This window comes from Lepisosteus platostomus, chromosome 25 (assembly GCF_059453375.1).
Source record: "Lepisosteus platostomus isolate fLepPlt1 chromosome 25, fLepPlt1.hap1, whole genome shotgun sequence".
NCBI classification, from domain to species: Eukaryota; Metazoa; Chordata; class Actinopteri; order Semionotiformes; family Lepisosteidae; genus Lepisosteus; species Lepisosteus platostomus.
Genome location: NC_142635.1, coordinates 1,681,221 through 1,695,363, shown reverse-complemented (window position 1 = coordinate 1,695,363; position 14,143 = coordinate 1,681,221). Strand labels below are relative to the sequence as shown.

The following is a 14,143-nucleotide window of genomic DNA, read 5'->3' as shown; positions in this document are numbered from 1 at the left end:
TGCGCTGAATCCTGCAGTGATCTGGAGCTGCTGTGATCCTGCACAGTGTTCAGAGGGGCTGTCAGTCCTGCCTGTTGCACAGGACTCTGCTTCACTGTGAAAGGTGTTGCAGAGAGACAGTGTGACTCCATCTGTGTGTATTGAGCAGCTCTGAGTTTGACGGTATGATGGAATTAGATTTGAATTATAAATGTGGACAATCAGGCTTCACCTTTCCACTGTTCTCCATGAGAATCTCACCCCTCACAAGACACAGAACTCATCAGAAGTTCCCCCAAAATTCTTCGATATAATGACCAGCAGAGAGCTCTCTCATCACCACGAAGACCACAGTTTCCTCCACAGACACTGGAAATAAAACCCAAGAGCATGGAAGAGGTGTTCACAACCTGGTGTTTAATCAAATAACAAAAATTAGAAAAAAACAAGAGACTAAAAGTTTGCTCAGCAGTGTTTTATTATGTTAAAATAGTACATTAGTGTAGTGAATTATCAGAATGAAGGAGTGAAGGAACAGTCAGCTGATATCAGTGTCCATTCCTGAGGCTGGTACAGATTCTCCAGAGGCCGTCCCTGAGAAAATACCCACAGCAGTGTAGGAGCAGCTCAGACAGAGGGATCAAAGAGCACAACACAGTTTACTACAACAGAGATCATCTCCTTTCAACACAACAGCTGACAACACTATTCCACATCACAATAGCAGTTATAAGAATGAACAGAGAGAGAAAATACGAACATAACACACAGCAAACTGAAGAGATCCAGCAGAGACTGAGTGTAAGATCTGTACAGGTATATAAACAATATAAAGCAACACATATGTAACAGATATTCAACACATTATGTCCCTGTACAGGAATATTGATTGATATTTCTTTAATAAATAACACTTAAATGATGACATTCAGGGAATTATTTTTAAATAAAGATGAAACCACAATCTATATTCTCTCTATACCTATTCTAGGGCTTGCAAAATATATAATAGTAATATAACTAACTTTTCAGCTCACACAGATAAACAAGTTATCTGTATCTGTCTTCAAGATCTCCCATGTACACAGTATTGAGCTACAACAGGAGAGAGACTGGAGCTAAACCAGCTGGTTACTGGTTTAACTGGACAAAACAAACATTTTCCTAGTTCTTCAGCTGCTGCTGATATAAAAACACCTGGATCATCTGCAGACACACTGACCCCTCCAGGACTGGACAGCCCTGCTGCAGACACACTGACCCCTCCTTTATTGTCCCAGAGGGGAAAGTGTTTTTGCAGGCAGGTGAAAGACACAACACAATACACAGCACATTTCACACAACAAGAGCCCATTCATAAAATGCACAATGAGAATTATTATATAATTATTATCGGAATGGACACCCCCTGCTGTAGCCCGATCAATAGGCTTTATTTTATTACTCCCGATTATTTTTAATTCTAACTTTTTTAATTTATAATTTTCACGTTAATAACTAAAGACATCTCCAAAGTCTACATATTCACACGTAAATTGTATTGTTGTAGGATGATCCACAATATCAGTCTTGATTCCTAAACACATTAATAACAGTCTTACCCAGGACACATTTGTGCGTAAAGTCATAATTATATTATCAAAATGTTTAAATTTTAACTAGTCTTAAACATGACCAATATATAGAGCAGCCTCGAAAACAAGCTAGGATATATATTATAAAGTTAAAGGACTAAGCGAACAATGTAATGTCGTCTAAGTTCAATATGTCGACATTTAAAGTTGCAGTAACACTGTGAAAAGGGATGTCAGAAGGTGACATTTCACAGTGTGGCCGCCAGGTGGAGACACTGCTACACGTGTCTATGGAGGCTGTTCTAATGAAGCCCTTTTCAGTTTCCAGCTGTGCTCCACTGACCGCAATGTCATCTGTGTCCAGTCCAGCTCCTGGCCCTGAGCCTCAGAGACACAGCAGACACCAGCTCCAGGCCAAGAGCCTCAGACTGACACTCTCACCAGCTCTGAATGAGCCTCAGTGGGATGTTGTGCTGAAGGTGTTTCCTGCACATCTTTCAGCCACTATTCTGTTAACTGTGCTTCTCTGCCACAGTCCAGAACAGTTTGTCTGACCCATTTCACTCAGTCCTGGAGAAATCTGTCCCTGCCTGTCACACGTGTGTCTATTGATGTGTCTGGATCAGAGATCTGTCACTTCCCAGCTATGATTTTAAATCCCTGATCAGTTTTACAGCTCAGGGTAAAAGCTGGAGGTCTGTGGCCTCTCTTACACACTCTCATTCTACAATTTGCTGAAGGCTGTATTGATCCTTTTGTAATTGATCCTGTTTTGATTATTGTGTCTAAACCCCTCTGTACATCTGTCAAACTCCCCACATCTCATTCCAGCTGTAACAGATACAGCTCCTGTCTGAAACAGTCAGTAAGATCACTGTGTATCAACACCCTTGTCTGTCTTTGCCTCCTTGAGTCCCTGCAGATCTCCCTCTGTGAGAAGGTGACAATATTCCTCCCGCAGTCCCTCTCTGTCAGGCTGCCCTGAGACAGGACTGGCCACAGTGTGGCGCCACTGCAGGCTTGCAGAACAGGACTCAGACTCTCCAGTGCAGGACCTGAGCTCAGGGCTGTGGAGGGGCTGGCCTGTCCCAGGTCAGGGTCAGCAGGGGGAGAGGAAGGAGTCTGCTGGGAGCCCAGGGTCTCCAGTGCAGTGGGGAGCTCGGAGCCCCGTGTCTAGGAGTGGTGTGGGAGTATCTCTGTGTCCCAGAGAGGAGGGTGGACAGTGATGCCCCAGAGGCCCAGTGGGGTCCTGCCCAGCACTCCTGGAGAAGGAGAGGAAGGACTGTCTGCAGAGGCCAGAGCTGCCAGTCCAGCAGAGGGCATCCCAGAGGCTTCTCCTGGCTAAGCAGAGGGGGCTCAGCCTCCTCAGGGAAGAGCCACTGGCTGGGTCTCTAGAGGGAGGAGGAGCTGTTGACCTTCCTGCTGCTTCTCCACTCGTCCCCAGGGCAGCTGTCCTGTTAGTATCCAGCAGCACCAGTGCTGCTCCTGAGACCCTCATTCTGCCTCTCTGGCTGTTCCTGAACACTCCCTCTGTGGCTGTTTGCTGACAATGATACCTGTGGAGCTTTAAACTAAACTGCCCTGTGTCCCTGCCTGCTTCAGCTCATACTCCCCATTCCCATCAGCAGGGCTGCCTCTCAGTGTCACTGTGTTCATTCTGACTTCCCACTGCTTCACTGACTGGGTTTCTCCTGGGCCAGTCTGACCTGGTCCTGTGTCTTCTATCCCTTTACATCCTGTGATCTCTGGCTCAAGACTGTCAGGCCTGGGGGCTGGGGGGCCGATTCTCATCAGCAGGGAAAGAGCCCATCAGCCCCAGAGACACAGGAGCCCCTGAGACAGAACAGAGTCTGAGAGCAACAACCTCTACTGCTGTGTGAACTGAGTGATGAAAATAAACTCCAGAATGATCAGTGCCACCATCCAGACTTGTGTGTCATTATTCACTTCTCATTTGTTTCTAAAGTTTTTCTCTGACCAGCTGTCCACAGGTCCTGCACTGACCAGACAGCAGGTCAGTCAGTATGTCAGCTGGAGCCTCAGTGCACGCTGGGACTACAGGTCACTATTCAGCACAGAAGAAAAGGCAACAATTCACCTGAAAGATGCAGTTTAGGTTCTGTGTTCCACAAGGCTTCTTATGAACATTAGTAATATCTCAACTCTCCTTTCAGTCTGGTAACCTGAATCCTGTGTGTGAGGAGGCTGGACCCTGCTGGTCCCCTGTGTGTGAGGAGAGTGTCCATGTCCCCCTGTGACCTGAAACACTGCCCAGGCTGTAGAGCTCCACTCCGGCTCTGTGCAAGGGGCTGAGCCCTGTCTTTCATCTGAACCTGGCTGGACAGGTGCGTCCCACACTGGTGCTGGACACAGCTCTGTGAAACTCCCTGGCTGAAGACAACCAAACTCCCTTTCTCCATTAATACTGACTGAACTGATCCTCACTCCATTAATACTGACTGAACTGATCCTCACTCCATTAGTACTGACAGTCCAGAGGAGACAGCAAGACACAGCCCAGACATCTTCACACAGGCTAGACTGTCTCAAATACAAAATATTAACAATATAATCTGTAAAATACAAAACAAATTATTTTACCTTTGAAAATAAGCATTGACAAAAATTTCAAAATACAAAATTGCAATTTCAGAAAGTTAGAGTAAAATCCATGTTGCTGTCTGTCTGTGTTCTAGCCTGGAGAGACAAGAGACCAGGATCGTCTCCAGGAATCAGCAGAGGAGCCCCAGCAGACACACTGTCTCTCTCTCTCATGTCTCTCCTCCTCCTCAGGACAGAGAGGGGGGCTGCTAGACTCCCACAGCATCCCCCTCACAGATCCAGGGGTGAGTCTCTTCACATTCTCGTGGATATATGGTTTTCCGACCCGGACTCCAATATCCACAGTTCCCAGAGTATCTCATATCAGCTGTGACCCTGTGAGAGAGAAGGAGATCAGAGTCACTGAGCCAGTCTGCTCACCTCAACACACCAGCACCTCTCTCTCCAGCTCCCTCTGCTGTCTCAGAGAAGACCTCCTGTGAAAACTGTCCTGTTATTCCTCACATTGCTGTTGACACATAGGAGCTCAATAAGATTAACTCAGCAGAGTCCCCTGTCCAGGGAGACACATCTGTAGAAAACAAACAGCAGAGAGTTCAAGACACTGAAAATAGTCAGTGCAGCGATTCCACCAAACTGCAAATTAAACATCACCAGTACAGTCCAGGTCAGTGAGACTCTGATCACTCATTTTAATAGACAGTTTCTACTGATTCTCATCACTTTATAGCTGCTCCTCCCTTCAGCTTCCCTGAATTCTGAACTGAATTATTGTGATTCTGCACCCGAGTAAAAAGTCTTTGCTTTGTGTCTTTCAGTCCGTAAATCTAAATCTGAGTCTTTCTGGCAGTTTCACTCCTGAGATAAGAGACTCGGAGCTGTAGACACACTGCCAGTGTCCAGTTGACTCTGACAGAACCGACTTCAGTGGAGACAATATCAAAAACCTGTGGTGTTGTGAGACATGACCCCGAGATTTCTCTCTCGTGTACTGAGTGTATGTGAATCACAGGTGAGTCCAGGCTGTTATGTCTCTGAGATTATTTCCAGAAGACAAAGTGCTGGAGAGTCTCTCGATGGGGTTGAAGTGACACAGCTGGGAGGAGCTGCAGCTGTGATGTTCAGGAGACTCTTGTCTGCAGAGACCTGGACTGAAACGTGTGGCTGAAGTCCAGTCCTCCTGCATGACAACACTGAGAGAGAATTTCTGACATGTGATGTTCCTCCTAAAACTGCACATTTTTTAAATCTATTTGTAAAATGCACTGTGGTCTAAAATCTGTGTTTACAGGAATTAATTGGAACTTCATTTTTGTCTGCTTATTCTGACTCAGTGCTGTGGAGTTTGTAAGAATCCTCATTCTATTTTGTTTCATCTGTAATAGTGACCCAGTGACACCCTTGAAAATGTTTATGTACCATCTAGTATCAAGTTGGCTTGACAAACACACAACACAACACACACACTTACACTTCCTTGTCCAGGTCTCTTCCATCAACCCATCTCCACTCAGATCCCCTGTCCTTCCTGCTCAGACCAATCCAATAGTAATTGTTGTCCTTTACTAGACGTCCCAGGAGCTCCTGCAGAGACACACAGAGCAGGTCAGCTCACCCTGGACACCAGCACCAGTCCAGCTGGACTCCGGGTCAGCTCACCCTAGACACCAGCACCAGTCCAGCTACCTGAACACCTGAACCTGAACACATCTTCCTTCTCCTCACGAAAGAGAACAGACTCACAGTGAACACATGCAGAGTGACCTCAGCTCACATATCCAGCCTCATTAGCTGGATTCAGAGACAATCAGAACATGTGTTTCCCATCATCACTGAGAGTCAAGACCAGGTTAGAGGACTTTACTAGAGACCTTTCATTTCTACTGTTCCAGACAGTAACCATCAAGGGCAGTTTGGGATGTATAAACATCTCTTCATTACAGTACCTCAGCCATTTCTTGATTAATAATTCAAATCCATCAGTTCCTCTTCTAACCAGATATTTTCTATCTCTGTGTCCGAGTTTCCTTGGAAACGTGCAGCTGTGAGCAGGAAACAGCTGTTTTTCCAGAGTTAAACGTCCCGCTGATGGGGCTTGTCTGGGTAGCTGGTTCCACACTGTCACAGCCCTTCATGCCAGTGAGAGCAGCAGGAAAGGAGGTTGTGGGTCTGGTGTCAGCTGGGCAGTGTGTCTCCTGGGACAGGGCTGGTCTGAGATCAGAAACTGTATCTGAGCACACAGTGGGCATGATCTCACTGTGCCTGGTGTTGGGCAGCACTGCCTGTGAGCTGTAGAGCAGAGATCCATCCCCACACTCTCATCTCACACTGCTGCTCACTCTGCTCTGTTCACACACAGGCTGTACAGGGGAAATAGTCACTGCTTTTCAAACTCTGAAGGTGAGGACACTGATGAAGGGCTCATAAGTGGACTGATGAGGAACGTTTATTTGAGAGGAATAATGAAGATATTATAATTTTATTTGAAATATTAAGTCGCTCCTTGTATTTTTGAATGGCTTTTCAGTGGAGGGTTTTAAAAAGTGAATCTCTTGTTCTCACCAGTTCACTCTTGTCATCAATCACCAGCAGCTGAGCTCCCACTGACGAGCAGGACTGATTCGCAGACTCCCAGGATCTCTGGTCTGTAGAGACGTAGTAACATCTTCCACTGTCTCCCCCCTTCCATCCCTCTGGACAGCACTGCTGCTCTGTACAGACAGACACACAGGAATCACCTGGATTAATACTGACTGAGCCTCAGGGATTCCTCAGGACTCTCCTCTGTACAGACAGACACACAGGAATCACCTGGATTAATACTGACTGAGCCTCAGGGATTCCTCAGGACTCTCCTCTGTACAGACAGACACACAGGAATCACCTGGATTAATACTGACTGAGCCTCAGGGATTCCTCAGGACTCTCCTCTGTACAGACAGACACACAGGAATCACCTGGATTAATACTGACTGAGCCTCAGGGATTCCTCAGGACTCTCCTCTGTACAGACTCTCTCAGTTCAGTTCAGTGACACTCAACCACTGAACTCCTGTACTGTTTCTCCTGGAGTCCTGCAGCACTGAGACTCACACTGACAGACGGGTCAATAGTGAGTCTCCACCTGATCGTCACTGACTGTGTAGAGAACAGCCCTGAGGCTCTTATCCTCATGTCTGAGAGTCTGTCTGTCTTCTCAAACACGTCTCTTACCAACAGCAGCATCTCCAGCTCCTACTGAGACCTGGAGTCAGGCTGCAGTCTGTCTCAGGAGAGTCCTGCACCAGCTGAGACTGGGATTTCTACACCCTCGTCATGTGATCTTACTTTCCCAGGAGTCACAGCTCTCGCCACACGCTGCAGCAGTCACTTCCTGTATTTTCACAATCAGTGTAGAACATCAACATGACAGAACTGTTCTGTCTCAGTTACACACATGAGGTGAGAATTCTGTCTCCATCACTACCAGTGTATGAGACAGCGCCCCCTGTGTGCTGGTGGAAGAGGTGCCCTGATGTGTACAGATGTTACAGGTGTGTACAACCCTACTGAAGACCCGTCTGCTCTGTCAGTGCAGCTCCAGACCAACCTGAAGACCAGCTCTGTCCAAGAAACAGGTCTTCTCTCTCCTCTCTGCTGCTGTTTCAGCCTGCAGACCTGTCACTCCTACACACACTCAACTCTCACTCCTACACACACACTCAACTCTCACTCCCACACACACACTCAACTCTCACTCCTACATTCACACTCAACTCTCACTCCCACACACACACTCAACTCTCACTCCTACACACACACACACTCTCTCACTCCCACACACACTCAACTCTCACTCCCACACACACTCAACTCTCACTCCCACACACACTCAACTCTCACTCCTACACACACACTTCACTCTCACTCCCACACACACACACTTCACTCTCACTCCCACACACACACACTTCACTCTCACTCCCACACACACACACTCCACTCTCACTCCCACACACACTCCACTCTCACTCCCACACACACTCCACTCTCACTCCCACACACACTTACTTCTCTTCCCAGTAGAAGGGTCCACACAGAACTTCTCCAGCTGTTTCCTGTATCTCTCAGCTTCACTCCTGTGTGTCTCAGATTTATTCTGGTTTCTCTCCAGCTCTGACTTCATCTCCTCCAGCTCCTTCTCCAGTTTTCTCTCCCAGTCTGAGCTGTTCTGTTTCCACACTGCAGGTCACAGCCCCAGAACACACAACATCATTTAATCAACCAAATTCATCGTTCATTCATTATATTGAATATTGAATTGTAACTCTCTGTAAACATTATTTTAATTATATTGAATTATATGGCATCATTTCTGAATGAGGACATTCCCAACACACTAGGCTCTGTAATTACATATATACTGTAGACAGATCAGTTAAAATCCTGTTTGTACATATATTCTCAGTCTCATTAATAATACTATATGTTTCTCAACCTTTTCTGTGTGTTTATAGTGTGTTTGTACCTCTATTCTCTATGATCATGAGTCTTGTTCACTGCTATTTTTTGTTTTAGCTTGTGAAGACAAAACCACAACCTTCCCCACAGAGAAGCTCTGAATGACCAGAGGAACGTCACCATGGCAACAGGGCTCAAATACAGAATGACCTCAACACTTCACACTGCTACAGCCCTTCAGGAAACACAACTGTGGTGTTAAAAATACTTTCAGAAAAAATAAAACACTTCACTGGCCTTGTGCAATTAGGACTTTCAGGTCATGTGACTTGTAGTCTCTTCCTGTCTCAGGCAGTAAGAGAGCAGCTTGAGCCCAGCAGCTCACAGCCTGGAGCCACAGTCCTGAACAGCAGATATCCAGAGGCTGATCAGAGCCCAGAATATCTGGTATTGCTTCACAATACACATATAAAAGAGAAGGGTGACTGTGTGTAATTCAGACATCAAAGCCATTTGATCACTGTAAGATTAGACACAGATTCACACAGGTCCATATGAAATGACAGGAGCGACTATCAGACTTACAGACTGTCCCCAGGGCAATGACTGTGACCAGTAAGACACACACTGTGACTCCCAGGCTGATGGACACACAGCTCCTACTCCTGGACTGTCCTGTCCAGGGAGAGAGGGAGACAGGTGAATTCTCCCCTCAGACTGGACACAGCAGGACTCTGAGTGGCCGGGGAAGTGGAGCTCAAGCAGACACCCTGACTGGAGCTGCAGGGTGTCACTGGGACTGACTGTGGAGGAGGGGTGTGAGCAGCTGAAGGCTCAGAGTGAGACACATCAGGAGGGGGGCTGACAGAGGCGTCTCCTCACACCAGAGCTGTGAAGAGGTCATGTGACTGACCACTGAGGAGTGAAAATACACCGTGGTCAGAGCGAAGACCCTCTGGTGCAGACTGACTGACTGAGAGAGATCACAAAGAGAGTCAGATAGAAACAGCCAAGGAGACCAGGAAACACAAAGAATAAAATGTCAGACATGAACAGATCAGATATAAAGGTGAAATAGTGCAGCAGAGCAGACACACACTGTCAGTATGCAGGTGTGTTGACCTTTCACTGCGTCAGTTAGCTGATCAGGTCTTTCATTCTGTCTTGTTGTGTATCAGTGAGTCGCTGTCAGAGTCACAGACAGACGACAGTAAGTCAGAGTTTATCAGTGTGTTACAGAACCAGTGTATCAGAGTATAACTGTGTGAGTGTATCAGAGTGCTACTGTGCTTGTGTTAAGTGTCTCAGCATCTCAGTCTCTCAGTGCATCAGCTCTGTACTCACTGGTCTGCTCTCCTCCTGGCTCTCTCTCTGCTCTCCTGGTCACAGTCTCGTACACGTCCTGTGCTGGTTTCTGTAGCCCAGTGTAAACGCTGTCTGTGTCCATCTGACTGTATTAGCAGAGTCCAGTGAGACAGCTGGGCACTGAGTCACACTGAGTCTCTGTCAGGTCAGAGTGACACTAAAGCACTGGATAGCAAACAGGAACTCAGAAACCCCTCCTCCTCCTCTCCTTCTTCCTCATTCTCTCTCTCTCTAACCCTCTGAGACAGAGAAATGTCTCCAGACACACTAGACTGAGAGGGAGAAGGACACAGAGACACCATCACACTCACAGAGGCACAGAGTGAGAGAGGCAGAGAGACAGCAGGAGAAAGACAGTGTCTGGTCACTCTCCCAGTGCAGCGTCAGTGTCCTGTACTGCCCAGCAGCACAACCTGTCTCTCTGGACTCTGTCCAGCCCAGTAGCAGGAGGTGTGTTCCCAGTGTGTTCCTGGATAGTGTCTGTGAGGCTGACAGTCAGATCCAGTCCCGACTCCAGCAGGGAGCTGTGTCAGCATGCGCAGGAACAAGAGACACCTGAGACTCCACAGCCAAAACGTTGTGTTTCTTCTCTTCTCTTTCAGCAGGAATAAAACTTTACCTGTTCCTCTGCAGCCTGGAAACACTGTGATCAGCTGTAAGTCTCAGGCCAGGCTGCCTGCACACTGACAGTCACACTAAGAGAGAGTGAGCACCAGTGGTAAGAGTCTCTTGTTCTTGAAGAGATGAGAATGAAGAAGGTGACTCTCAAACACACTCTTTTCCCTGTGAGAAGGACATGATGGACTGTTAGACTTACAGATCCCCACGACAGCGACTGCAGCCAGCAAGAGGCACACTGTGAGTCCCAGAGCAATGAGCAGACCCCTCCTGCACCTGGGCTGGGCTGAGACAGAGAGAGAGAGACGGGTTAATAAAGAAACTCTGACCGCCTGGCACACAGCTGGGGAGGGTGAGGAGGAGACACAGCTCCCGTCCTGCGGTGTGGTCAGAGTGGGGTCAGACTTCACATGAACGAGAGCTCTGGGCAGTGAGAGAGAAAATACTGGAGAAAACCAAACCACAAGACAACAAACAGGAAACTACAGTTGTGTCAGCTTTCTATAGAAGAAGGGTTACAAACAGATAAATGATATAAATACAGTTATGTGCAGTCACATTTATTTGTCTCTATAACAATATGTGCAATGTAATTAAGAAACTAGTGGTTGTGCACAAGTTTAAGGCATCTTAGACGCACTGAGGAGTTACAGGATATGTCTGTTCTGAGCATCTTCACTCAGAGACTCCACAGGTTTCTTACTGTATAAAACACATCCACACAGAAGAACAGTGAGAAACGAGAGCAGTTCAGTAGTTAGGAGCTCACTGATCCAGGAGCTCACCCAGCTGTGTCCTGAGAGAAGCCAGGGTATCGGCTTCAACACCACAGCAGGACAGCTCATCCCAGACTCCCACAGCTGCTCTGGAGTCAGAAGAGCTTCGACTCTTAATAATACAGCTGAGTTTGGGAGGGAAGAAACCCAGCTTGGAATGTGCAGTCAAACACCTGATCACATCTCAAGGTCACCTGCACACGAGCTACCAGTGTTAAGTGTGAGTAGCTCAACCATCAAACCCACAAATAAGATCTCATGGACTCTGTGTCAGGTGTTCCTCACCAGAGCCCACTTTCTGGACTGGGAAACACAGATCTGCCAGGACTAACTGTTTAAATTCAGTGGAATCTTCCTGTGAAGATGTCAGACATCTCTACAATATGACCTGATCACTCACTACAATAACAGGCTCTCATCAAGAAAGAGAAGAACAGAAATTGCCTTTTGACATGGCTCTATACAGTATGGTATTCACAGCTATTTCAGGAAATGACATCATGGAGAATTAGAGGACAGATTAGCAGAAGTGAGGGAGGTCTTGACTGCTGCCCGGCCTCCTAAACTTTCATTAACACTGAAAATGTGATCCTGCTGTAACACACAGTCATGACATGAATATTTTTCACTAACGTTTGACCACAGTGTTCCAGTGCAGCAGACAGACAGTATCACAGTGCTCCAGTGCAGCAGACAGACAGTATCACAGTGTTGCAGTCCAGCAGACAGACAGTATCACAGTGCTCCAGTATCAGAGGCAGCTGTGGGGGGTCTGTACTCACTGTGGGGGGATCCTGGCTGTGCTGGAATAGTGGTGATGGTTGGGCTCTCCTGTCCCTGTATGTTAGTGAATTTGATGTCAGCGTAGGTCACATCTTCAGCCATGGTGTCTCACTGTCTCAGCGTCTTTAAATTGTCTCGTCACGCTATACTTCCTCTCTGCACAGAGACAGAAGGAAGGGTACTGAATGAGGAAGAGTCAGAAGGAGGAGTTTTCTCAGTTCCTGTTTTTGTGACGCAATGCCCCTCTTCTCATTTCAAACCTTTCTGCAGTTCTAATCCTGTAACATACAGTTGGAACATAAAATATCCTCCATTTAAGTTCCACACGTTTGATTCTACATGTTAACATAATAGATTAGTTCTATTTAGACAGATCCAAGAGTTTTTGAAAATCATTTGCTGCGTCTACAGTGTTTACTAATCCTATTAGTTTGGTATCAAGGGCAACCTGACTAGTTTACTAACTGGACCAGAAAGTAGATCACTGACATAAATCAGGAAGACCACCAGTTACATCATCCTAATAAGAGAACTGACCTCTCATCTGTGCTCTCTGTTCAATAACCAATTCTCAATCCAAACACAATCCTTTCCTGGAATTTCTAACACCTGTGAAATGAGAATGAACCTTTTATGCTGAACTTTATCGAAAGCCTTCTGAAAATCTAACCATACCAGATCATCCTCTCTGTGGTCCATTCCTGATGCTGGCTGTGTGAAGATCTCTGGGATGTTGCTCAGACAGGTCCTGCCTCTTCTGAATCTGTGCTGACTGGTCCCCAGTATCTGACTTCCACACAGGTGAGCCTCTACTTTACAGAAGAGCCTGTTAAAGTTTTTAGATCTCGATCTTCAGCATCAGCTGTTCATTTTGAGGAAATGTCTTCTGACAACCAGCCTCCTCCTCTCATCACTAGACAGGCTGTTCTCTGCTTTACAGACAAGAACAGTCAGTCAGTGATCTCACCTGTTGGTGAACTAACTGCAGCCTCAGGGGTGATGTAGAGTTATTCTTCTAGGGCAGAACATCTCTGATAAAACACTGCGTGTAAGTGATCACACTGAAATAAAGGTATATCAATCCAGTCAGGTCCAGACAGTCAGAGGAGTCCTGTCCCATCACCAGTGACTCTGACACAGAGCACAGACTGGAGTTAAATGCTCCGTCACACTGCAACAGTCATTCAGTTGTCAACTGTAGTGACTTGCTAACTCTGGTGTAAGGAAACTGCAGCACGTGTCTTGGTCAGTCATTGAGAAACAGACCTGTAACTTCCTCATCCAGCTCAGTACCTCGCACGGAGAAGATCTAGAAACAAATTAAAACAACTCTCGGAGGAAGTGCATGAGACTTATATTTCTAGCATTGCAGACAAAAACATAGCCTGTACACAAAAGCGAAACAGCGAGGTGTCTGCTTACTCATGTGAAGGATCTGTGTTTGAATCTATTTCATCAGCAAAGGAAATAAAAGCTGCTATAATACGATACTCAAATTCACACCAGCAGCTGCGGTTCTCCTTTGTTCCATGACTGAGTATCACAGTATTATTTACACACACTCATCTAGTGCATGTTAGTATAAATGCAGTTATAAATCTGCAAACTATCATTTATTTGTCAGGGACTTTCAGTTCTATACAGACACGAGACAGACAGTTTGCCGTCCTGTGTCCACATGGCCTCTATATGAACTTACTGATGAGATGAACTGAAAGGTTCTGATTCAGAGCTGCAGTTCGTGACCATTGGACCAGCAGCACTGCTGAGCTCTCAGCGCCGCACTGAGCACAGGGTCAGCTGCTCTGCTGCTCTGTTCCAGACGCTGTTGCGTTGCAATTGAGCTCAGAGCTGGAGCCAAACTCCAGACAGCGCTGTACTGGACACTCCAGTAGACCAGCAGGCCTGCAGCCCTGCACAGCACCAGCTGTCACCAGCCAGTGGAGGCTGAGATCGATACTAACTGACCAGGCTGCTGCTTTTCCCCGCAGGGCCTGACGTCTACCCCCTCCTCTCCAGCAGGTCTCCCCTGGGGAGAGTCTCTCC

The 14,143-nt window shown here is 46.8% G+C and overlaps 1 protein-coding gene across 6 annotated transcripts; it reads right to left on the bottom strand.

Annotated features, from left to right (window-relative positions):
* Positions 1-4,129: 4,129 nt before the first annotated feature.
* Positions 4,130-13,419, bottom strand: LOC148640479 (C-type lectin domain family 4 member E-like). Of its 6 annotated transcripts, none has more exons than XM_088620203.1 (7): positions 13,065-13,419; positions 12,097-12,253; positions 10,738-10,824; positions 8,166-8,336; positions 6,678-6,826; positions 5,587-5,699; positions 4,693-5,295 (listed from the first exon to the last, which is right to left on the bottom strand). In XM_088620203.1, exons 2-7 carry the CDS (start codon positions 12,197-12,199, stop codon positions 5,142-5,144), a joined length of 777 nt encoding a protein of 258 aa, XP_088476329.1. In that variant the 5' UTR covers positions 12,200-12,253; positions 13,065-13,419; the 3' UTR covers positions 4,693-5,141. The 6 variants fall into 6 exon arrangements, with proteins under 6 accessions (XP_088476330.1, XP_088476331.1, XP_088476332.1 ...); XM_088620202.1 differs by having other exon boundaries at positions 12,773-13,418; XM_088620204.1 differs by lacking the exons at positions 4,693-5,295; positions 10,738-10,824; positions 12,097-12,253; positions 13,065-13,419 and adding exons at positions 4,130-4,490; positions 9,141-9,230; positions 9,900-10,699.
* Between the last annotated feature and the right edge of the window lie 724 nt (positions 13,420-14,143).